The following is a 24678-nucleotide window of genomic DNA, read 5'->3' on the forward strand; positions in this document are numbered from 1 at the left end:
AATCCTGTTTGCTTGTATCCATTCCTTCCCCTTTCTCTCTCCCCTTCCTCTCCTCCCCACTTTATTTTTGTCTACAAACCTGTGGACAAGCTTTTAAGTGACAAAAGTTAGTGGTTTTCTTAATATTGACCTTATGAGATTAAAGATCCATGAAGAAAATGCTCAGTGTTGCTCTGTTCCTCCCCACTTTATCCTAATGGATATTCAATTAGGGGTAACACAAGCAAGATGTGTCCAAGAACAGCAAGCTTGCAATACTCACTAGGGTAGTGTGTAACAAAGAATGAGTAACTGGGGTCAAGCAGTAGTGGATTTTATATTTTCACTAGTCAGATAAGGAGCTGCATGTGTGTATAAGAGAAATTGTATATGAAATGGCACCCACTTTGACACTAACAGAGTTCACTGACACGTGGGAATAGGTTGAGGTCAGAAGCTAGTTTGAGAATGAAATCAATGTGAGGAACTGATATCAGTATTTTTAGAAAACCCTTTTCCCACACTGTAGGCTTTGCTGCAAATATTTGCTAATCTCAAACAGCATGGCTGCCAATTAAGTAACGTAGGCACACTGAAGACGTATTATTTGGTTATTCTGTGTATGCCTGAAGTGCAGTCATATAGCCCTGTTTGTTCCTCATTGATCCAGAGCTGCCACGTATTAACCTCCTTTAGTTTTTCCAGCTTGGGGTGGAGTAATTTCTTCTTCTTTTATTCCTTCTACTTCCTGTTGTGAGTTTTCAGACCACCTTTTTTTTCATTCTATAGGTTTACATGCAAACCAGCCCAACTGCAGGCCTAGAAAAAACATTTGAGGAGTTTAGTTTCAACACTATATATTAGAGAAGCTGTTGACATAGCACCAGAAAAAATGGGAAAATATGACACTAAAATATATTTGTAAGCTTAATCTTTCCTAATTTAAATTTGGAAAACTAAATGTCCCTCTCCTTGAATGCATTTAGGAAAGTAACAAGAAAACATTAAAGCATATTTTTCTGTAGCAAAGTTTGGGTGGAAGAGGTAATTTTCAAATATTAAAGAAGAAATGGTGAGGGAAATCCAAAGAATGGTCGTGTTTTGTAGAGGCAGGCAACATTACTGATGCAACCTCATTACCATTAACCTTCCTGATCACTGAGAAACCCATAGCAACCAACTGAGTTTTGCGTAATGGAGAGAGAACAAGCTGGAAAAGCAAAGATGATGCATTGCGGTTTGAATCTTACTAAGCCAAGTGCAGCTCCGGCCCAGCCCTCACCAGAAAGAGGCTGGCACAGCCCCTGACCCCAAGCCCGCAGTGGGCAGCCAGCCCTTGCCCTGTGCACAAATCCAGGGGGCACATGCCCCCCATTCCTCCCCTCGTGTGTGCGCAGTGGCAGGAACACGCCCCCCCCCCCGATTAGCCATCCACGGCTCAGTCCCGCACCCTGCCCTGGCTGGGCAGTGCCTTCCCCAGCCCCACTCTATCCCTCACCATGGGGGCCTTCATCTTCTCAGCCTTGCCCCCCCCCCCCCCCCCCCCCGAGCTGAAGCTGCTCTCCAAGCTGCAGGGCTGCATATCGGATCAGTGCCAGCCCATGTGGCTGGTTAATAATCGGCCATCGGTATCGCACAAAAAATTCTTTATTGGTGCACCCCTAGTTATAGAACTGTCCATCTTAAGCAGAAACAACTCATTATAGCCTAGTAAGCAAGAAGAAAGACCACAGACCAGGGCAAAAGTAATATTTTGACTATTTAATTACTCTACCTATGTACCTGTATATAAATATACTAGCAAATTGCCCGTCATGAGTTTGATGGGCCACCTACAGAAACTGTACGAGGTCTGTACGAGGTCCACTGTACCACCCAGCACCCTGCGATGCTGCCACTCTGCCTCCAGCCCCGTGTGCCCCCCCTGACCGTTCCACCCTGCACCACCGCCGGTTCCAGGGAATAGCGGGGAAGAGGAGCTTTCATGTGGCAGCAACTGCTGACACCCAGCAGAAGGCAACATCCCTCCCTCCCTGCTGCCTCTCCCTCTCTGCTGGCTCTTGTTGGGGCTGGGCCACAGTGGTGTCAGCGTGGGGGGCGCTGCCACCAGAAACACCCCCCTTCCTCTCCTTTCCTCCCCTCTTTGCCCCTCTCTCCCTTCTTGCCGGCTGTTGTTGGGGGTGGCGCAGCAGCTTCCTCGCCCCCTCTGTTCATAAAGCTCCGGGCCCTCGCACCAAATCAGTTCACATCCTTTCAGCGGCACATGAGCGGTTGGCATTATATGGACAGATGGACTAATGCTTTTATTCTATTAGAATGTGCAAAACTCTGTGGAGTAGCTGTTTACATGTTTTTTCTTTAAAAGGTGTTTGTTTTCTCCTTGTCAGTCATGTTTTAAATCTAATAAATAACGCTTCCCTAATTGTAGGTTCTGCAGTCCACTGTTTGGCCCAGTAATTAGTGTTCAGTCTTGAGCTAGTTAAGGTTCATGCCTCATCCAGACACCTCTTTCATGCCTTCATCTGGCCTGAAGAGTCACTGCATGGCCTGCCTCAGGTTGGATCCCTATACTGAAGAGTCCTCGGAGCTGGGGATGACCTTGAGGTGTCACCTCCAACCCTACATTTCTGAATCAGTAATGACAAAGGCATGACTAACTCAATATGCTGTGTGTTTTCTGTTGCCTGGAGACTGAGTCCTTACCTAAGTGTTTTTTTAATCTTCCTGTTTTATTGTCATTACCTTTTCCCATCTAATACTAAGTCCCTGCCACTACCTTTCTGTTGGGAGAGGTTTTGACCTTGGCCATGGCCCGTGTCAGCTGTGCTGTATGGGTTTGATTCCTTGTCACAAAGTTATGTCGCTAGCATCTTCCCCCTGCCTGTGAGTGGAGTTCTGCTGCCATTCTTTGGCTAGCATCTTCCACCTGCCTGTGAGTGGAGTTCTGCTGCCATTCCAGACTATGGCTACCTTTATTCTAACTCCTGCTAATATACTAGCCACATTTCTACACTGAACTGCCAACGGGCCTCTTGGTTTTAGAAGTCTTGCTTTTGGGTAGATTCCCTGAGGTGTTTCAAAACCTTTCTGACTGAAACTGGGCACGGGACTTGCCAGCCTAAATGCAAATATTTTTTTCTTAGCATGTTCTGGCATAGAAACTTTTAAAAGTACATATACTTTTAGCACTTCAAGAGTATCTGTTGTAAAAAGGGGGTTTTGTTAGTTTTGCTTGTGGTCAACTCAGAGTAAGAAATCACATTTGTAGGAGATAAAGGGTATTTTTAAACTGCTTAAAATCCATATTGTTATGCTTGGATAAGAATTAGCAGGGGATATTTTTTGCTCCATGGGTTGGATCCATGGTGCATGTGTCAATTGGAAAACACCGGTTGGGTTGTCTATCAGAACAGGAGCTGGTGACGTTTGGCAGATTTGGGCGCCTCCTGTTTTAGTAAGTTCTTGGATAAAGTGGGGACTGAATCAGAACCATGCCAAAGTCTACATATCTCTCTCTACATGACACCAAATGGGGTGTCTTGCTCCACTTCTTTGTTGAGCAATGCAGATGTGCATATTTAAACAGGTCATTTCTGAAGGATTGTGTTCTGACCCAAACCAATGTGGAAGGAATGAGACCTCTAAGACAGTAGTGGCACTTTAAACCATTAAAAGAATGATGCGTGACTTATGAAACGGGTTAACCTGTTCTGTCTCCTTTTCCTCTTCCAGTTGGTGTGCTGAGGATAGAGTTTTCCCAGGCTGTGGATCTGAAGGAAGTTGAGAAAACAAACCCTGAAGTTAGAGAAGGAGGCCGCTATGCTCCAAAAGACTGTAAAGCGCTTCAGAGAGTAGCTATTATTATCCCATTCAGAAACCGGGAGGAGCACCTGAAGTACTGGCTCTATTTTCTCCATCCAATCCTTCAAAAGCAACAGCTTGACTATGGAGTGTATGTTATCCATCAGGTAAGACATTTAGGACTTCGGATATAAATACCTCTCCAAGTAGTGTCTGTGCAACTCTAAAATGCTGGTGCAGTTGTCTACAATGAATAATCAGCTTGCTCATATAGACGACCTCGTGCACAAAGCAAAAGGTTTATAACAAAATTAAATAATGGAAGAGCTAGGAACCCTGCACTGTAAACTATGCAAACAGTCTAACGCTTCGCTTTTATAAGCCTAGAAAAATACTTCACAATGAACTGGAATCCACTTCTCAGGTTAGACACATTAAGTATGAGGAACTCCTGCGTAAGTAGCCACGTTGTGAGGGAGAGAAGGAAATCTTAGCAACACAGTTTAATCTTATATACAGAAAAGGTTGTGTTTTGTTTGCCAAGTGGTTTAGGACTTGCATTCAGAAACATTAAATACAGAAGGGACCATTTAGATCACTTATTCTAGTCTGATCTCCTGCATATCACAAACCAAAAAGAAGGGCCCTGGCTGGTCCCGCATGTGGATAGAATGTAAATCTTTCAAATTGGTAGACAAATAATTGTCTGTTTGAAATTAATGGGACAGAAGAAAATTAGTGGCATGCTTCTGATGTATCTGGCGAGTCTGCCTCCAGGCAATCTGACTGGCTTGATGTATGCCATAATTGCTACAAAATAATTGGATGTTCTGAACACATGGTGAAACTTTAAAAACTATAAGAGAGTTATATTAGTCATGATGTGAAAGTGTGCACTCCCTTAACTCCAAAGGGTGCCATGAAGTGTTTGGCTCATGGATACTAACATGCTGCTTGTCCTGAGTCTGACCCTTACATCCATTTTTGATACTGGTTCTTGCAGTGCTGATCAGCAGCAAGCTTTTTTGGAGCATGACTCTTCCTAATTTTGAGTTCTGCTGGCTTGTTCTGATACAGCAAAGAAGTATGAACTTTTCTTCTCGCCACAAGAAGTAAATGTTTGAATATAATTTAAAAAAATAACATCTTTTGGGAAAAGGAGAATTAACACTCCATCTGCTGTGATTTTCGTTTTGGTATCACTTTGTTCTTGTTTCTGTGGTTGGGAGGTAGCTCTCTCCACATGTAGCATCTAGTTGCAAATGGTGAAATACCTTAACTTGAATAAACTCCACCTAAAACATTTTTGGGCAGATGCATAGCATGTTTCTATACCACCCAAACTAGTAACAGTGAATCGTGTTTCAACAACTTGTGATGATGAGGATGCAATCAGCTACTCTAAAATCTTTGTATTCTGTTCCAAAGACATCCTTTTTGGCACAGCCAACAGGGCAGGTTACAGTACAACTCTTCAGATTGAGCTGAGTGTAACAATACTTCTCTTACAAGGGAGGGGGGAAAATAAATCCTCACACATTCCTAGTTGCTGAAGATATTATATTCTTACAGTTGGAAGCCACAGTACATTTCCATGTTTGGCCTGCCCATATATTTCTATTAGTCTTCTGTTCAAAGCTTATTCAGGCTTCAGTCTCCACTGACCATACAGATGCGTGTGGATGCCCATAAGCACATGCTGAGAGATATCTTTACCTTCACAGCCTTTCTCAGCCAGAGTGCTTCTCCTGCCAAAAAGGCTAGTGCCACAATTGGATATTTTTCAGTGCTATGGCAAGTCACAAGTTGGCAATGCATAAGCAATTCTTAACAAGCCAAGAATGTTCCCTTGGCTTTGAACATTAATTTATTTTTATGCTGGAACAGGGGGTTCCTTCAACAAAGTACATCTTCCTGTGAGACCTGGACAGCTGGTGTAAATGCTTGTCATAACCATCAGATGATCTGAGAGAGATTTTCTTGGGCCTTGGGGGGAAAAAATGACTCATGATCTCAGTCTAGCTGCTAGGGAGCACACATCCACATAGCAAAGAGGTGCTGGGGCTCATTTTGTTTGTATTTAGTGGTCTTGGGAAGAAAGCAAGTACTCAATAGGCATGGCTGTTAAGGGAAGCTGATCCTTGGGAATCTAGCTCAAGATGCTACTGTGACCTAGCAGTGTGGAGCAGCCTGCACTGCCTCTGTCCCTTCAGGGTGATAAATCAACAGGCTCCATTCTCCAGTGTTATCAGTCTAGTACTGTTGGCATCTACTAAAAGGAACCTTTGCAAAAATTATCTAACTAGATTATTTTGACTAAAGTTGGAACAGATACAGCAATTAATATATAGAGTATACATAACCTAGAGGCATACTAAACATACCTGTACAATTGTTTCTTTCAAGGACAAAGAATAGATCCATGTTAGCAAATGACCTGATGGTAGTGTTAAATGACATGACACAGTTTGCTAGTAAAATGTTCTTCTTTGGTTAACAGTGCAACAGATGATGAAAGGTAAATATGTTCTGTACAGCTTGGACAAGTTGTATTCTGAATACACTGCTGTCAGTGGCATTAAACCAGCCACAAATGTTCTTTCTTTTTTTTTTCTTTTTTCCTTTTTTTCGTTTGTTTCATGTGAGGGGGGGTGTCTGGTTATGGGAGGTTTACAGAAAAAATGGTGGTTCTGCAAGACGTACAGTGAGAAATGTTCGTATTTCTCTGCTGTCTTGACAATTGCTTTTCTCTTTCTCTTGTCTGTCTTTCCCTTTGCATCCATCCTTCCTTTTTTTTTTCCTTCTAGTGGGGAAATTTTACCTTTATTTGTTAACCTGTCTATAGCAAAGCAATCATTGAAGCAAGGAGAATTACTGTGAGATCTGATTCTTTCCCTCTGCCTCCGTGCTCTTCTGTATTCTGCATCTCGTAGAAAGAAAGAGGAGCGCTGACCCTTACTGCTGCTGCACTGGTAATGTCAAACTTCTTCCTTTCAGTGCAATGCAATTCAGTCATGAATCCATTGCATTTTCACCATTTGGTTTTTGGCTGCCTGAAATGCACCAGACTTAATTTTGGACTGAAGCCAGAACAACAAAACAGTATTTGTGCAGTGTCTGTGGCATAACCAGAGCCAGTGGAAAACATAAGGTAGAAAATAACACAGAGCAGCAGATTTGGGCTAGGCATTATGAGGCAGCCACTGCCAGCATTGTAGAATTCCCCATACAACTGTGGTTGCACAGCATCGCACATATGAGCCAGAAAGACCAATTCTGCCATGAGTTAACTTTCTTCTTCAGAGTCCTCATTCTTAAGAACTAGGCAGTTTTATAAACCCAGAGGTCCAGTTTTTCCCTTAGTCAAATTCCAGTGACAAATTTGGCTCATTTTCTTTCACTTTCTTCTCTGAGAAAAGATACGGTTCTCATAAGCAGGGTTCTAAGTTCAGTAGGTATCCTTCCTGTGCAACTACTCTGGTAAAGAAGGCTGGGGCAGTTATTCGTACTGTGTAGAGTAAGAATTAAACAACTTGCTCAAGGTTGCACAGGAAGGCTGTGGCAGAGTAGTCTCTAGCTAGTGCCTCAATCACTGGGCAGCCTTCCCTTCACTTGACTTGCTGTCAGGCTTCAATATAGACCTAAGTATCCCTGGAACACAGTTGACCCCCTCATTGCTGCTTTACTGAACTAATGCATGTGCCTGGAGATAGATGTTTACTGAGCTTTTGGAAAGACTGTTATCTTGCTGCAGTTTGACCTGTGTGCCAGTGGCCTTGATTAAGTTGGAAAAGTGTAGATTGGGGTGGGGGAAGGCACCCAGGGCAGAGGGAAGGAGAGATTACCCAATTTTGCAACTGTTTGTCCAGCTGTTTTCCACTGGCTAAGGGTATGACCTGCCATTTCATAGATATTACATGCTGTAGCATAACTGACTGCGCGTGTAAGTTCTCTGCTCATATATGTTTCTCAGGGTACAATAGAGATGCCAAGGTGTATTTAAAAAAGAAAAAGAGGGAAGGGGGTGAGGACTAGTCTTGTGTCTGTACCCATTTTGACGTGGGTTAGTTGGTACAAGAAAAGTAGCAGCTGCTGAAAAGCAAAAAAAGACACCGGGCTGCTTTCTACGATCTCCTCTGCTGCCTGAAAAAAAAGGTAACATGAAAGGAACATCCCTGAGCACGGTCAGGCAACCAGGACCTGTTGCTGGAAGCATAGCATTCAGGGGCTTGATGGGAGGAAGAACTGTTGGCTGTTCATGTTTTACCGAGCTCTTATCTTCTAGTCCCTTCCCTTTTACAGGGCAGGTGGTGGCACAGCCTGCATGTTCCCACCATTCTCTGTTCCATGTGCTGTTTCAGTAGCTTCCTGGGATTAGAGTCCCATTGAGGGACTGTTCACAGAACAGGCATTTATGTTCCACCCTTTCTGTGCCTTGTTCATTTTGATGAAGGAATTATTTTTCGGTGGCTGCTCCCTGTAACATTCTGTGGGGTAGGGCGGGAAGGGGGCAGGTGGTGCTGTTATCCCCAGGGGCAACTTGCAGTGTGGACTAGAAAATAAGTGGATGCTAAAGTCCATGCACTTAATAAAATATGCTTGCAGACTAAAGCTAGGGCTTTCCAGAAGAGTTGGGCATTTGCGCTCTGATCTCTCAAACCTCTACCCGGATGCCTAACTCTCACTGCATCCGTGGCGTCATTGCAGTCTAGCTTGCCATGCCTTGGGAAGCAAATCAGTGCTGCTCCATTTCATGGCTATCCCCAGAAAGACGTGGCAAATAGGGAGCAGGGAAGGGTGATGACCAATTAACTTGTCAGCCCATGCTAATCTGAGAACATTCCTTCTCCTCACACTGACTTACAAGGTACTGAACTCTTCTGTCAGTGAAAGTGGCTTCTGGGTGGTGCACTGATACTTTCAGCCTTTCCCCTCCAGACCCAACTTTCAAATCTTGCATAGTTTAAAGGTTAAAATATTCTGTTTGTCTAAGGAGTAAGTTTCTGTATTGGGCACCTCAGGACCTTGTGGGTTGCTTTGCACCAAAGATGATAGGCTGCAATTTCCACAGATACCCAAAGGGGCCTAGATACCAAAATCCTTTTTGAAGTGTGAAGGAGCTGAGTATCTAACTCCCCTCTTCTCTTGAGTCCATGTTAGTGACATTCAGCATGGGTGTGTGCCACATGGTACTGCAGTAGACAGTGGGCACATCTACACAAGACATTTACTGAGGACCTACCTAATTAGCTTCATACTAAAGTTTCAACACCTACATGTGCAGTCCTATTAGGCTTTAGGAAACTAGTTAACTCTGCCCTCAGGTTAGTACTTGTAAATACAAGTACCATGCTATGGCAGAATTCTTTTTAGTGCATAGCAGCACAAGTGTAGACGTGGATGAGGCTGGCTGTGTCACAGGGTGATTCCGTGTTAGGGCCACATGGTGGCTAGCCCTGTACTGGAGCACCCTCGTGCCCCAACCAGCCCCTCTGCAGCACTTCGAGCCAGATGAGAGCAGCCCTGGACTGGCAGGCTGACCCATGGGGCCATCTGCCAGCCAGGGCTGCTCCGCCCTAGCTCAACATGCTGTGGTCTCCGGAGCACATTCAAACACAGCACCTGAGAGGCAATAAACTCCAGTGCAATGTGCTAATAGCACATGTAGATGCACCCAGTGTGTCTCAGCAGGGGAGGGGAAAGACATCACCAGGAGTTTTGTCCCAGATATCTGGGTGTTCCTGGGGCCTGGACCAGCTTTTTTTTTTCTTTTCTTTTTTTTTTAAAGTAATTATGTAATTAATTATTCACTAGCCACAAATGGAGGTGCATTGGATGTTTGAGGAGTGGTAGAACCTTTGTTTCTCAAACAGTGTCACCTTGTTAAGGTGGTTTGGGATCTTTGGTCCTCGCTCACATCCAGCTCTTACTAATGGCTCCACGTGCCACACCTGGGCAACCACTTTTGCCAGTGGGCTGAACTTAGTAAGGGGGAGACAATTCTCGTCATTAAGAGCTGTCCTCTGGTCATCACAACAGCAACTGCAGCAGAAGAGGATATTTCCCAGCAGCAAAGCTGGTGGAAAAAGATGACAATAACCACAAACACTGCCTTGTGGATTGCCTTAGAGGTGAAGCCTAAGGGAGTAAACCCTGAAAGAAAATCCAGAGTAGAGCCCCTAAGTCAATTCGTCAATTTTTTAACCTTCTTTCTGGCAGCTCCTACAGCTTTCCCAGCCCCACATCTTATTGGTTCTACCTTTCCAGTGGATAAGTCAGTGAAGTCGAAAGGGTGATTCTGACACTTGGGCAACTTATTTGCTAATTCACTTAGCAAATGCCCAGGCTTTTGAGCCCTGGAGAGGTTACTCCAGCTTCACCAACATGTTGTAACAATGGGAGTCAGCAGTTACCAGTTATAAGCCATGGATTGATTGGCCTAGATCCAAGTGCCAGAGTTTGTCTCACACCTCACTAAAAAACTGCAAGCTGGGTAGCCCATTGCCAGTAAGGTGTTTTTCCCACCACAGTCTGCTGCTTCAGTGGGTGCTTGGAGCTTAGAGATTCAACTTGAAAGCAGACTACTATCATGCAGCACCAGCTACTACAAAAAATGCAAGGAAAAAAATTTCAATCCTAAAGACTGGAAGTTGGAATGTATGTACAGTGATACCAGGTATGATGACCCCCAAAACATTGACAGCACATGCAAAACTGCAGTCATTGATGCAGAACTTCTGAGACTGAATGTCGATACTGTCACTCTACAAGAGACCAGACTACCAGGCACTGGCTGCCTGAAAGAGAAGAACGATTCCTTTTTCTGGTGTGGTAAACAGCCTGAAGAAATCAGAATATGATGTTGGCTTTGCAGTCGAAAATAAACTGCTGTTTGCAATAGAATCCCCAAACAAAGTCTCGGAAAGATTAATAATGCTTTGACTCACTACTGCCTCTTGTCCTGTCAATCTCTTATGCGCATATGCTCTAACTCTCACCACTTCATCCTAATCAAAGGACTGCTTCTATGGTGAGCTTAGTCCCTTAATCAGTAGAATTTCACCTAATGAAAAAATGTCCTGCTTGGAGACTTCAATTCAAGGGTTGGCATTAAGCACACTGCCTGGCCTCACTGTTTGGGCGCCAATGTTGTCAGCAAAATGAACGAAAACAGGCAACGTTTGCTCAAGTTATGTTCATGCAATGATCTATGTAAAACAAATTCTTTTTTTGACGTTAAACCTCAACACAGAATATGTTGGCACTACCCACGATGCAGGGACTCCTTATGCCAAGGAAAAAAGAAAATTGAAGTTTCCTTCTTTGATGTCTCTGATAACATGGCATGACAAAATCTCCAACTTCTTACTGTTCTGGAATGGGCCAAGATAACCCAGTATGTTCATGCTTCTGAGACAGAGACGCCTCCACTGGTTAGGACATGTGAATCATATGAGCAATAGCCGAATCCCCAAGGACATAGTCTTGAGCTGGCCACTGGCAAACGTCAACCTGGATGGCTGAAACTGTTTTGTTGATGTCTGCAAGAAGAACCTTTGTGAGCTGCACATCAGTGGCCAACGCTGGGAATCAGTTGCTTTGTACCACTGTGAGTGGAGAGCCACCATGAAGCAGGGCCTACATTGATGAGATGGAGAAGAGGCATCAGAGGCAGGCAAGACAAGACGGTACTTGGCATGCTGGCGCAGAATCAACTGAGTTTGTATGTGCAACTTGCCGAAGGGTCTGCTTGTCATGTATCAGACTCGGCCACTCAAGAAGCTGTGTACCAACCCAATAACCTACCAAAAGTGCAATCTCCATGGTCTCCTGAGACTGATAGCTGCCAATGATGAATCACAAATGAGTTGTATGTAAAACTCGCTAATTTATATTTTTACCCCCCAACCCTGATAGAGCCATATTACTCTTGCTCAAAAGACACAAACCAAACTCTGAACAGCTGTGATCCTAAATTCAGTAGCTGCAATGAATTATCTGTCATCAAGTGGAAATTTTGGGACTTGTCTAGAGACCAAACATTTCTTTGGATAGCACTATAGGTCTTCTCGTATCCCCTGTTCTCTGCAGCTGCTAGTGCCATCCTTGAGGGGGATGCCATGCAGAAGCCTGAGTCAGTGGATATGCATTGTGCTTTTTGTAATCTTGGTAGACACAGTGTGTAACTCTCATCAGCAGCAATTCTGCTTTGCCTAAGCATTCCAGTGGGTTTGTGAATTCCTCCTCCATTGTCAAATACCTTTGGATGCTCTCAGTGACCCTTTTTTTTTTCCAGTGTGTCTCAGCAGGGGAGGGGAAAGACATCACCAGGAGTTTTGTCCCAGATATCTGGGTGTTCCTGGGGCCTGGACCAGCTTTTTTTTTTCTTTTCTTTTTTTTTTAAAGTAATTATGTAATTAATTATTCACTAGCCACAAATGGAGGTGCATTGGATGTTTGAGGAGTGGTAGAACCTTTGTTTCTCAAACAGTGTCACCTTGTTAAGGTGGTTTGGGATCTTTGGTCCTCGCTCACATCCAGCTCTTACTAATGGCTCCACGTGCCACACCTGGGCAACCACTTTTGCCAGTGGGCTGAACTTAGTAAGGGGGAGACAATTCTCGTCATTAAGAGCTGTCCTCTGGTCATCACAACAGCAACTGCAGCAGAAGAGGATATTTCCCAGCAGCAAAGCTGGTGGAAAAAGATGACAATAACCACAAACACTGCCTTGTGGATTGCCTTAGAGGTGAAGCCTAAGGGAGTAAACCCTGAAAGAAAATCCAGAGTAGAGCCCCTAAGTCAATTCGTCAATTTTTTAACCTTCTTTCTGGCAGCTCCTACAGCTTTCCCAGCCCCACATCTTATTGGTTCTACCTTTCCAGTGGATAAGTCAGTGAAGTCGAAAGGGTGATTCTGACACTTGGGCAACTTATTTGCTAATTCACTTAGCAAATGCCCAGGCTTTTGAGCCCTGGAGAGGTTACTCCAGCTTCACCAACATGTTGTAACAATGGGAGTCAGCAGTTACCAGTTATAAGCCATGGATTGATTGGCCTAGATCCAAGTGCCAGAGTTTGTCTCACACCTCACTAAAAAACTGCAAGCTGGGTAGCCCATTGCCAGTAAGGTGTTTTTCCCACCACAGTCTGCTGCTTCAGTGGGTGCTTGGAGCTTAGAGATTCAACTTGAAAGCAGACTACTATCATGCAGCACCAGCTACTACAAAAAATGCAAGGAAAAAAATTTCAATCCTAAAGACTGGAAGTTGGAATGTATGTACAGTGATACCAGGTATGATGACCCCCAAAACATTGACAGCACATGCAAAACTGCAGTCATTGATGCAGAACTTCTGAGACTGAATGTCGATACTGTCACTCTACAAGAGACCAGACTACCAGGCACTGGCTGCCTGAAAGAGAAGAACGATTCCTTTTTCTGGTGTGGTAAACAGCCTGAAGAAATCAGAATATGATGTTGGCTTTGCAGTCGAAAATAAACTGCTGTTTGCAATAGAATCCCCAAACAAAGTCTCGGAAAGATTAATAATGCTTTGACTCACTACTGCCTCTTGTCCTGTCAATCTCTTATGCGCATATGCTCTAACTCTCACCACTTCATCCTAATCAAAGGACTGCTTCTATGGTGAGCTTAGTCCCTTAATCAGTAGAATTTCACCTAATGAAAAAATGTCCTGCTTGGAGACTTCAATTCAAGGGTTGGCATTAAGCACACTGCCTGGCCTCACTGTTTGGGCGCCAATGTTGTCAGCAAAATGAACGAAAACAGGCAACGTTTGCTCAAGTTATGTTCATGCAATGATCTATGTAAAACAAATTCTTTTTTTGACGTTAAACCTCAACACAGAATATGTTGGCACTACCCACGATGCAGGGACTCCTTATGCCAAGGAAAAAAGAAAATTGAAGTTTCCTTCTTTGATGTCTCTGATAACATGGCATGACAAAATCTCCAACTTCTTACTGTTCTGGAATGGGCCAAGATAACCCAGTATGTTCATGCTTCTGAGACAGAGACGCCTCCACTGGTTAGGACATGTGAATCATATGAGCAATAGCCGAATCCCCAAGGACATAGTCTTGAGCTGGCCACTGGCAAACGTCAACCTGGATGGCTGAAACTGTTTTGTTGATGTCTGCAAGAAGAACCTTTGTGAGCTGCACATCAGTGGCCAACGCTGGGAATCAGTTGCTTTGTACCACTGTGAGTGGAGAGCCACCATGAAGCAGGGCCTACATTGATGAGATGGAGAAGAGGCATCAGAGGCAGGCAAGACAAGACGGTACTTGGCATGCTGGCGCAGAATCAACTGAGTTTGTATGTGCAACTTGCCGAAGGGTCTGCTTGTCATGTATCAGACTCGGCCACTCAAGAAGCTGTGTACCAACCCAATAACCTACCAAAAGTGCAATCTCCATGGTCTCCTGAGACTGATAGCTGCCAATGATGAATCACAAATGAGTTGTATGTAAAACTCGCTAATTTATATTTTTACCCCCCAACCCTGATAGAGCCATATTACTCTTGCTCAAAAGACACAAACCAAACTCTGAACAGCTGTGATCCTAAATTCAGTAGCTGCAATGAATTATCTGTCATCAAGTGGAAATTTTGGGACTTGTCTAGAGACCAAACATTTCTTTGGATAGCACTATAGGTCTTCTCGTATCCCCTGTTCTCTGCAGCTGCTAGTGCCATCCTTGAGGGGGATGCCATGCAGAAGCCTGAGTCAGTGGATATGCATTGTGCTTTTTGTAATCTTGGTAGACACAGTGTGTAACTCTCATCAGCAGCAATTCTGCTTTGCCTAAGCATTCCAGTGGGTTTGTGAATTCCTCCTCCATTGTCAAATACCTTTGGATGCTCTCAGTGACCCTTTTTTTTTTGCTACTGGCAAATAACCTGGGCAGGCAGCATTTTGCCCAGTTATACCCTAGGAGATTTTTCCAAACATAAAGGAACTTTCTGATGTTGTCTTTCCTTCTTAATTTGTTGGCTTCAGAGCCATACAGAAGACACTGGCCTCATAGCCTCCCATCTGTGTCCAGGTGCCTCAAAGCAGACCTATTGGACGTGGATACCCCAATTTCTTTGTCAGAGCTGGTTCCATAGAAAGTCCTGTCTGACTTTTGTTTTCCTGCTCATTTCTCTCACAAAGCAGAAGAGGCTTCTAGCCTGTGGTGAAAACCAGAAGAAATTTTCTGAGGCTCCCTTTCCTTTCTTCTCCTGTGGTGATTGCCCACCTTATAACATACATATTCCTTCCTGGAATGACAAAGGAAAAGCAGAAGAATTGTTTGGATATCCATGCAAACCTGTCTCCGTTCACCCCTTCCTTTGAGAGAGCCTTGTGCTAGGTGACTTGTCTCTCTGAAGAGGTCTTTATCCTGTATTTCTTGCCCAGACAAATGAAGGATTAGCCTGCTGAGCTGGTTGTTCCAACCTGGAGAGTAAGAGGGATGTATTTGAGGAGCTTTGGAAGTTATCTTTTTGACAGTTCCCTCTTCCTCCATGCCTGACATACAAGGTGCTTGACTGCAGATCCTGAAGTTTGCAATCTGTTTGGATGATTTCTTTTGCTAGAGCTGTTGCAAAGACTCCCCAGGGGAGGACAAAGAGCAATGGCCATAAACGGTTAGAGGATGGTTTCAGGTTGGATAGAAGGAAAAACATCTTTATGGTAAGAGTGACCAGAATCTGGACTAGACTTCCTAGGAAGGTGTTGCAGTCCCCAACCTTCGAGAGGAGATTGTACAGTCACCTTGCTGGGATCATTTCAGAAGTATTCCTGCCCAGAGCAGGGGGGTTGGACTCAATCTTTCGAGGTCCCTTCCAGCCCTTAATTTCTCTGATTCTGTGATTCAGGTATGTCCATCTGCTTCTCTCTGCTATCTGGATGTGACTACGTGGAAGGGAAGAAGGGGACAGGCTCTCAGCTAGACAAGAGTGTTTGCCATTTGTCTGGTGGCAGCTGAGCTGTAAGATTCATTCCTTGTTCTTTCTTCCCTTTTAGTAATGTGAGCCCCTTAATATGAAAGGCCACACTGGGGGATTCTCAAGGACAAGACACCTTGGTCAGTTTGGCTGGTCAGTTGTCCAGGTTCATCTGGCATGATGAAGAGGGGCTATTGGGAAGCCAGAGGGTACACATAGAGGAAGGGCAAGCCATCAGTCTGGTTTTCAGGAAGAGCTGCCAGGTAAATTCCTTTATATCAGCCTTTTGTATGCTTCCAGGATGTGCTAGGGTTATCAACTCCCTTAGGCTGGAAAAAGGTACTAGAAATTCCCCATAAGATGTGTGTGCTAGTAAGCAACACAAAACATGTCATCCTTTGACCTGACTTTGTTTCTGCAACTAGAGGCTAGAGAAAGAAACCAGCAAAAACACTGATTTTTAGCAAAAGTGCCACATGACTTGTAGTGTTTGCCTTCTCCTTAAGTACAGGCAGTAACCAAGCAATATTGCATCTGGAAACTGCCTATGTTACCAGACCCAATCTAGTATGCAGTCACATTCCCTTCAGTCAAAGAGAACATTATTTAGGGCCGAACTTTGGTTTCTTTCCATACAACGAATAGTGTCACTGAAGCTAATGTGAAAACTTGGACAATGAAGGGATGCTAAACCAGAGAAAAAGTTTTAGACTAGAGGTCAGCAACGTTTTCGGGCAGAGTGCCAAAAACACCTGCAATCTCAATAAGATGTTGGCATACCAGGGGCAGATGGTGGGGGAGTCACAAGGGGTCCACTCCTTGTTGTGGCAGCACAACCTTGGCCCCTTCCCCGCCATCCGCCCCAAGGCGCACATGCACCTGCTGCCAGCAGCAAGCCAGGCCTGGGCTCCATGGACCTGGGTACAACCGCCTGCAGCCTTCTGGCTGCCTGCCACAGCTGGCCCAGGCTCTGGGCAAGCCCCTGCTGCAAAGTGCCCAGGCTACTTGCAGCATGCAGCAGGGAGGCTGCAAGCAGCTGTATCAGGGTCTGTGGAGCAGTGAATACACTGTTGCCGGCAGTGGATACACACATGCCTTGAGGTGGACAGCAGGGAAAGGACCGGGGTTGCACTGCGACAACAAAGGTTGGACTCCTCATGGTCCCTCGCCATCTGCCCCATGGTGCACTTGCTAAGCAAAATGCCTTTTGTGCCACACTCAGGAATGCTTGCTGAGGCCTACCCATGTGTTAGATCCTGTCTCTAACTTTTTTATTTTCTTTACTTAATCTGTATCTCAACCTCCTACCCCAGAAATGGAGTATAAAGCCAAGTAGCTTGGAAAGTATTTTTCCCACTTCTGCATTTTTTTTCTTTTTGAAAGTTTTGGGATGAGTAGAAGGTTAAAACCCTCTGTAGTTCTTGGGTTACTGAGAAATGTATAAATCTTGGCATCTATAACCTTGCCAATGATTCCAAATTCTCACAGGTTGAGAAACATAGCCCTTAAGGAAGGAAAGGAAAAAGGAGCCCCAATGTATGACCTGTCTGCTATGGTCCAGGGCTGTATGCTTGCTGAAATGTGTTCACAAACTTTTCCATAGCATGGGCCACATCTCAACAGAGGGTCTTGTGAACTTCTTGTCTTTCCATTAGTAAGCAAGCCTGCCTCTCATCCCATTCAATTACATGGCATCCCTGAAAAAAGAACAGTAACTCTTCCCAGAAAATGGCTCCATCACAAGAGGTGGCGGCACACCTTTTTTTACCAAGCTGCCTTCTAATGCATTTTAGACACTGGAGAGAAGGAGGGAGAGGAGCAAGCCCCATGTAACCGTAACTGACCATCTCTCCCCAGACCAGAGTTAAGGTCTTTGTATCCACAGAGATGAACAGATCATGGTCTGATAACCAGCGTAGTGAAATATGGGTCCCCCCAAACCTCTCTGACCTGAAGCAGAACCATAGATTTCTAATAGATATCTGAGTGGGTTTAAATCTCAAAAACAGCTTTTTCTCGTTGGGGCTCCCAACTTGGTGTATGTCTAGATTGCAAGATACTGTCACCTTAAACCAGGGGTAAAAGAGCAGGTTTGCTCTGTCTTTGAATGGTAGCTGATTCACCTACGTGGGTGTGGCAGGCTTGTTCTGGGAAATCACCCACAATTTGCTTAAGGCAGGGAGCTGTGATGTCAAAGGGGAGAATTGTTTGTCAGCCAGTTGGCCCGCTCTAGATTCCATCCTGTCTTTTCTGCTTTTTTCTGAACCAGGGTTTGGCAACATTTTTAGGCAGAGTGCCAAAAACACCTGCAACCTTGACTTTTAAGATGTTGGCGTTCCAGGGGTGAGGGGCAGGGGAGCTGTGAGGGGCCCTCTTCTTGTAGCAGCGCAGCCCCAGGCCCCTTTCCTGCCATTTGCCCAGAGGCACACTTGCACCTGCCACCAGCAGCAAGCTGGGCCACTACTCTATGAACCCTAGTGCAGCCACTTGCAGCCTCTTGGCCACCTGCCACAGCTGACTCAGGCTCTAGGCAGGCCACTGCTGCCAGCCTCAGAGTCTGGGTTGCTCACAGCTGGCAGCAGAAAGGCTGTAAGCAGCCACACTGGGGTCCGCATAGCCCCAACCTGGTTCACTGCTGGCAGTGGGTGCTCACGCACCTTGAGGTGGATGGTGGGGAAGGAGCCGGGGCTCTACAAGTGTAGACTGGCAGGCACATAATGTATTAGAAACATAAAGTAACATTATACCTGCATGCAGGGGTTTAGGTTGTAGCCGTGTTGGTCTAAGGATATAGGCAGACAAGGTTCCTTGGGTGAATTTGATATCTTTTATTAGACCAACCCAAATGGTTGGAGAATAGTTATTAAGCAAGCTTTCGGGTTCAAAAACCCTTCGTCAGGCTCAGGAAGCTGCAGCAGTTGGTGTATGCTCTTCCTGGATGGAATGAAAAGTATTATACCTGCATGGCATTAACAGATTCAACAGAAAGTAACTTTAGATTCACATGTGCCGATTCAGCACATTCACATACCTCTCACAGCCTTACTGCAAATGCATGATCCCTGCTACTGTATCCTTGGGAGCCCAGCTCTGACTGTGTGGCCAGGGGGCACAACTCTGCACTGCTGTTGCTGCCCCCACTGCTGTCTGGTGGGCAGGGGGTGCCTTAACATCTCACTCCCCAGCCAGCCACACATTCCCACCCTGAGCAGTGCCCCCAGTCCCTGCCCCACTTCCTCCCTCACCTTGGGAGCCTTAGTCTGCCCCTCCTATCTCTAAGCCTCACCTCCCCTGACTTACCTGCAGGGAGCTGCTCTCCATTGCTTCCTGTATCATATCCTCACTTTCTTATCCCACCTGGAATAATGAGTTTCCCAACTGGTTATTAATTTGGCTGGACAGTGCATCCAGCATGAGAGAAGTATGGCTACCATAAGCTTTGTGGCTTGTTCCAGGTGCATTCCAAGATATCCTCTACCTGCCTAATAGATTGACATCTGTGTTCTGATACCTACTGATATGCAGCTGGCAGAGCAGCAGGACAAGACTTACTTGCAGAGGCACAATTCTGTTGGGTTCTGCACTTTGCAGTCCAGACTTCTTGGAGCCCAACTTGCTGGCAGCAGGGTGCAGGGGGACTGGGAAGTGATTTTCTTTACCAGTAGTACATGTTACTTGCACATTGTTGGAAATGCTGCCTTGTGTGGGTGTGGTCAAATACTTGTCTCCTCAGACCTTTAGAAAGAATGATGGGGGATGGCCTTGGTAAGGCTACCAAGGTCACTAGCTGATCAGGCTGGTGCAGTCCCTGGTTAAATGCAGGTTCCAGGCATTTGTATTTTGTTCTGTCAAGTCTTTTTTCAGCAGCTTATCATGGTGCCAGAACATGTGACCCTCCCCACACATGCCCCCAAACTTTTGAGGCAGTTTTCCGTATAGCACCCTCAGGAAGCACTTCTGGGAGATGTCATCCCCACCCTGAAAATGAGGAACTGAGGCATGGAGACAAAGACCCCTGTTCAAAAGCCCTTTTGAATATGCTTAAGCAAGTGGATAATCCTGTTGCCCACCTACAAAGAACATTAATTTTGTGCTTCCCTTTCATTAAGCATATGCTCAACTCCCTAGATCAAGTTAACAGGTGAGTAACTACTTTGGTAAATCAGGGTTTTGACATGCCAGTTTCCATAGGAAGTCTGGCGGAGACTGGAATAGGACCCAGATACCCCACTCCCTTAACCACAAAGCTATCCTTTTGTCTTATCCTTTATCCCAATTTATACTAAATTGTTTAGGAATCTTTGAATCCCTGAGGGAGATGTTCTACCCTCTTTGGATAGAACTACCTCTGACTCTTACCACTGAGTGCTGAGCAGCAGTTAAATAACATGGCAACCTCTAGGGTGCCAATGGCCATGGGCAGAAGAGCACCTTAGAGGAGGGTACTAATCTTACCCCTGCCAGAGGAAACGTTGCCAAGAAGTTGTGGAACTGAAGTCCACTCCATGATAAGGTGGACTGGGCTGTAACCCTGGTCAGCAGCCAGTCTAGGAGTGGGGCCTTGATAGACAAACGGATGATACCCTTTGCTCCAGCAGCTCCTGTGGCCAACCTGGTTCCAAAGGTACTGGAACCTGCCTTTCTTTTGGATTAAACTAGCAAGGTTGAGAGGGGGACACTAGTATGTGGGTAACTCATTGTCTCCATATACACTGCCCAGTCTTTTTCACCCTGGAGAGGTCACTTCAGCTTCACTTTATCTTTCAAGCAAGGATTACATTCAGTGAACTGATGTCTCACTCAGCTTAATTCTTTTGTCTCCCCAGTTGCTGACTGGTTGCGGAGGGGGCATGTGCCCCCCCGACTAAGGCGGCACCAGTCACCCATGGACACCAAGGAAGCTTTCTTGCTTAATCTGACCATGAGCTATATGTGGTTCAGCTTCCGTACATGAAAGCACTCCACTGTACAAAGAGAGCTGTTCTATATCACCTCACCTGTTTGCTTGTGCTTCATCTGTGTGTTGAGATGTTGCATGTAGTTAGCAGGGGAATGACCCCTCCTACAGATTTCTCATGCCAGTCACTGGTGGGAGCATAGTTATGTCCTACTTGCAATTCATTTCCCCTACACTTCTCTGAGCTGCTTTTGATGCAATACTTCACTGAACTGAGCATTTTGGCAAAGCAATCTCTGTACCTTGGTGACCAGCTTCTTCACTGGGTCATAACAACAGCCAAGATATGAGACCTGGGAGTGACTCTAGTGGTTATGCATATTGGCTGGGGTAGACTGGGCACTTGGTAACAGGTAAGGACTTGCTAATGCTAACCTGTCTCTTTAAGGTGCTTGACTGTTTTTATTTGTTTTGAATTAGGATGGAGATGAAGAATTTAACCGTGCTAAACTGCTGAACATAGGCTTCAGAGAGGCTTTGAAAACATATGACTATGATTGCTTTGTATTTAGTGATGTGGACCTAATTCCAATGGATGACAGGAACATCTACAAATGTTATAGTCAACCAAGGCACCTCTCTGTGTCAATGGACAAGTTTGGATTTCGGTGAGAGCTTTTTGGTGTGGCCTGCTTTGTTACTCAGATGTAGCTTAGTGTTACATACCTCTGTCAGAGGGGTAGCCTTTCCATTATATGCCCAGTCTTGGAAGCTTAAAGTAAAAAAAAAAAACAACCCAAAAACAAAACCTCCCATCTGAACCTCCCTGGGGAATAAATAAGAATGAGATGAGTTGTTTCCTATCCCCTGCAAGAATCATTTTAAAGTCTTCAGTATTGGCTTGCTAAGACAGGGGTGGGAGGGTGGCAGGGGTGGGAGAGGATATGATCTTTTTCAGAGAGATTTTTTTTAGTTCCATTATGTATTTCAAATGGAAAGTCTGGAGCCCATCAAATTCTAATTCAGACAGATAGCAAAGCACCAAAAAAGTGAACTGTAAATGGTGAGCTGTAGTTCTGAACACATTTAAATAGGTTCATAAATACAAATTTGGACTACATCAATACACATGTGGACTACATCAATGCTTCCTTAGTTCTGCAAGAGAATGACTCCTCTCTTAAACCCCACAAGGAAAATTCCCTTACAATCATTTTATTATTTAAATGGCCCTCTGTAAAATGAACAACAAACATCATCCCCAGTGATGAGTAATAGTTTGGTCACGGGGGACATATCCATTTGCAGTGTTTGTCAGACTTTGCCAGATTCCTCACTTTTTTTAATGCTGCACTTTAAATATTTATTTATTAATATGTTTACCCTAAACTTTATGACAAGGTGTCGGTGGCCCTGTTTGCCCCCTTCACTATACCATTGGTTAATCTGCACAGGCTCCAACCCTATCCTTAACCCAGTGCCTGTACCACCTCCCTGGGAATGCAGAAGTGCGCCAGGCTGCTCACTGCTCCAGCCACAGAGTAGGAGAAACGGGTAGAGTCTTGGCTTCCTACCCCTCATTGTGCTTAATTTGGATGTTAGACAGTGACTTACTGCTGGTACAGACTTGGATCAAATTGCTGTCCTCAGTGTCTTGGAAGGCAGAGGGTCACAATACCCTGGGGTCACTTGGGGGTGGGGGATGGCTTTTCTCAGTTCCAGGCTTGGTGCACTACTAACTCTTTCTTCCCCTTCTTTCAGGTTACCTTACAATCAGTATTTTGGAGGCGTGTCCGCTTTAAGCAAGGAACAATTCTTAAAAATCAATGGGTTTCCAAACAATTACTGGGGCTGGGGTGGTGAAGATGATGACATTTATAACAGGTAAAGAGTTCTACTGAACCATGTATGTTGGAAATGTGTCCAAGTGTTCATTTCCACCCCTGCATGAGATTTGGTTGTCCACAAAGCAGTAGACAATGGTGGTATGAAATACAGAGCTTGCAAGCAGCCAGTGAGTAGTGGTATTGCAGGAGCAGGTATTGGGAGCCTGCTGGGTGCCTGCATAGCTTGGGGTCCACAAGCAGAAGAGAAATGGCTTCTAGCAGTGAAGTGCATGTGTGTGATCAGGAGCGACAGTCTCCCTTTCCCATCTCCAAACTGGATATGTTCATGATACTGATCTCAACGCTGGAGCAGGGTCAGGGGTTTAGCTGCAGAAAGGTGATGGTCCTTTCTTCGTTCTTTGCTGTGTAGGAGACTCTTATCCAGTGCTGGAGACAGCAAACTGGGAAGGCCAAGCTGAGAGGAACCACAATTCAGCCCTCATGTCAGGAAACTCTTTCCTTACCTCCAGTACCATAGAGAGTTTGGGGTGAGCATTGGGGCAAATCCCTTTGTCAAGTTTCTGTGAGCAAGGGCCAGAACTCAAAGCTCTTTCATTCCAGCAGAGTGCTCTAACCACTAGGATGTCATCAGGGTCCCTTCTGCTTGCTCTCCCTGTGGCCCCATCTAGCACTGACCTGCAAAAGTGCCCACAAGTCCCATAGTCTGTCTAGAGAGCTAGGGTGCCCGATCCTGTCTGTTTGAGCCTCTTTTCAGAAATGCCTACTCCAGGTCAACTTTATGAAAACTCGGGATGTCCAAACCTAGGTCTAATTGAATTGTTAAAAGTGATGTGGCCACGTCTGTAAACAAAACGGGATTGCTCCTTATTCATGATCCACACAAGGTTTTTCTCCCAACCCCTTCCTCCCCCAGTAAAGATAGGTAGAAATGGAACCAGATTTCATCCCACACCCAATTTAAGGCCTGGATCCATGTTTACAGCAGCTTAAATCAAGTAGCATTTTGCATACACACTGCCTTCCCAGTGAGATGGACAAAGAGGAGACCCATCCTCCAAACTCCCTTTGGAGCTTGGATGATATGAAGGTGCTCAGCAGTGTACAGGATTGGGGCCTTCTTGCTGCCACTGACTTGGCTGAAATTACATGTAACCCCCCTGCACAGAAGTGAGATTACATTTTCTCCTTGCAGTGTAGCAATGGCATCACCCACCCTGCTCTGCAAGTCCCTCCGTTTGTTGGTATCTACAGGGGTCTGTCATGTGCCAGACTGCAATTTGGTTCAGTCTGTTAACTTGCTCATAACCAGAGATCCTGGTTTTCCCTGTTAAAAAAATCACAAATTCTCTGATTAAACCCCCCCAAATCCATGATTAAAATTAAAGTCCCTCATTCCTCCCCACAGCCCCCCTAGCCCTGCTGGTGCCACTCCCAGCCCTGCCAGAGGGGGCCTCCAGCTGCTATGGCTATGGAGCCAGGGACCTGGGTCCACAGCCCCCTGTCCCCGGCAGGAGGTGGCAGCTGCTGCAGCCAAGCAGAACCCGGTTCCCTCCACTGCTGCCTGCCTGCTGCAGGCTTCGGCGGGGGAGTGGCTCCTTGCTGCTGTGCACACTCCTGTGGGACAGGGGAGACCCATGCCCCCCAGATCTGTGCACAGAGTGGGGGCAGGCCTGGGCTGCCCACTTCGGGCTTGGGCTCCCACCCTGCTGCCCTTTTCCACAGCCTCTGCAGCCCAGCAGGTGCAACCAGGTGCTGTAGGGCAGAGCGGGACCATGCTGGGATCTTGCTGCTGCAAGCTCCACACTGCCCTGGTGAGGCGTCCTCAGCAGCAAGGGGCACAACCCAATGCCACCACCCCTGCAGAACTGGGTCACTCCTGCTGGGCTATGGAGGCTCTGGGGGAAGGCAGCAGGGTGGGGAGACAACAGCAGGCAGCCTGCCCCCATCCTGCGCACAGATATGGGGGACATGGGTCCTGCCCCCCTGGGAGTGTGTGCAGCAGTGGGGAGCTGCCTGTGGCCAAATGAGCTGCCTGTGGCCCAGTCCCACTCCATGCCAGGGCCCTGAGGCTGTATAATGTAGCCCTGGGCCCCAAGCCCCATGCACCACCTGGCTGGGCAACAGCCCCATCTGTACCCAACTCCCTCCCTTGCTCCCTATGGGGACCTCAATATCCGCCGGCCAGGCCCACCCCCC

At 45.8% G+C, this 24678-nt stretch overlaps 1 protein-coding gene across 1 annotated transcript in view; it reads left to right on the top strand.

Moving 5' to 3' along the window:
* B4GALT1 (beta-1,4-galactosyltransferase 1) overlaps positions 1 to 24678 on the top strand; it is a 61058-nt gene that overhangs the window by 27210 nt on the left and 9170 nt on the right. Inside the window, exons 3-5 of the mRNA XM_025199086.1 lie at positions 3712 to 3947; positions 21116 to 21303; positions 22397 to 22519. Of these exons, the coding sequence (XP_025054871.1) occupies positions 3712 to 3947; positions 21116 to 21303; positions 22397 to 22519 (547 nt within the window). The remainder of the gene's footprint in view (positions 1 to 3711; positions 3948 to 21115; positions 21304 to 22396; positions 22520 to 24678) is intronic.

Source organism: Alligator sinensis, unplaced genomic scaffold (assembly GCF_000455745.1).
Source record: "Alligator sinensis unplaced genomic scaffold, ASM45574v1 scaffold607_1, whole genome shotgun sequence".
Lineage (NCBI taxonomy): Eukaryota > Metazoa > Chordata > Crocodylia > Alligatoridae > Alligator > Alligator sinensis.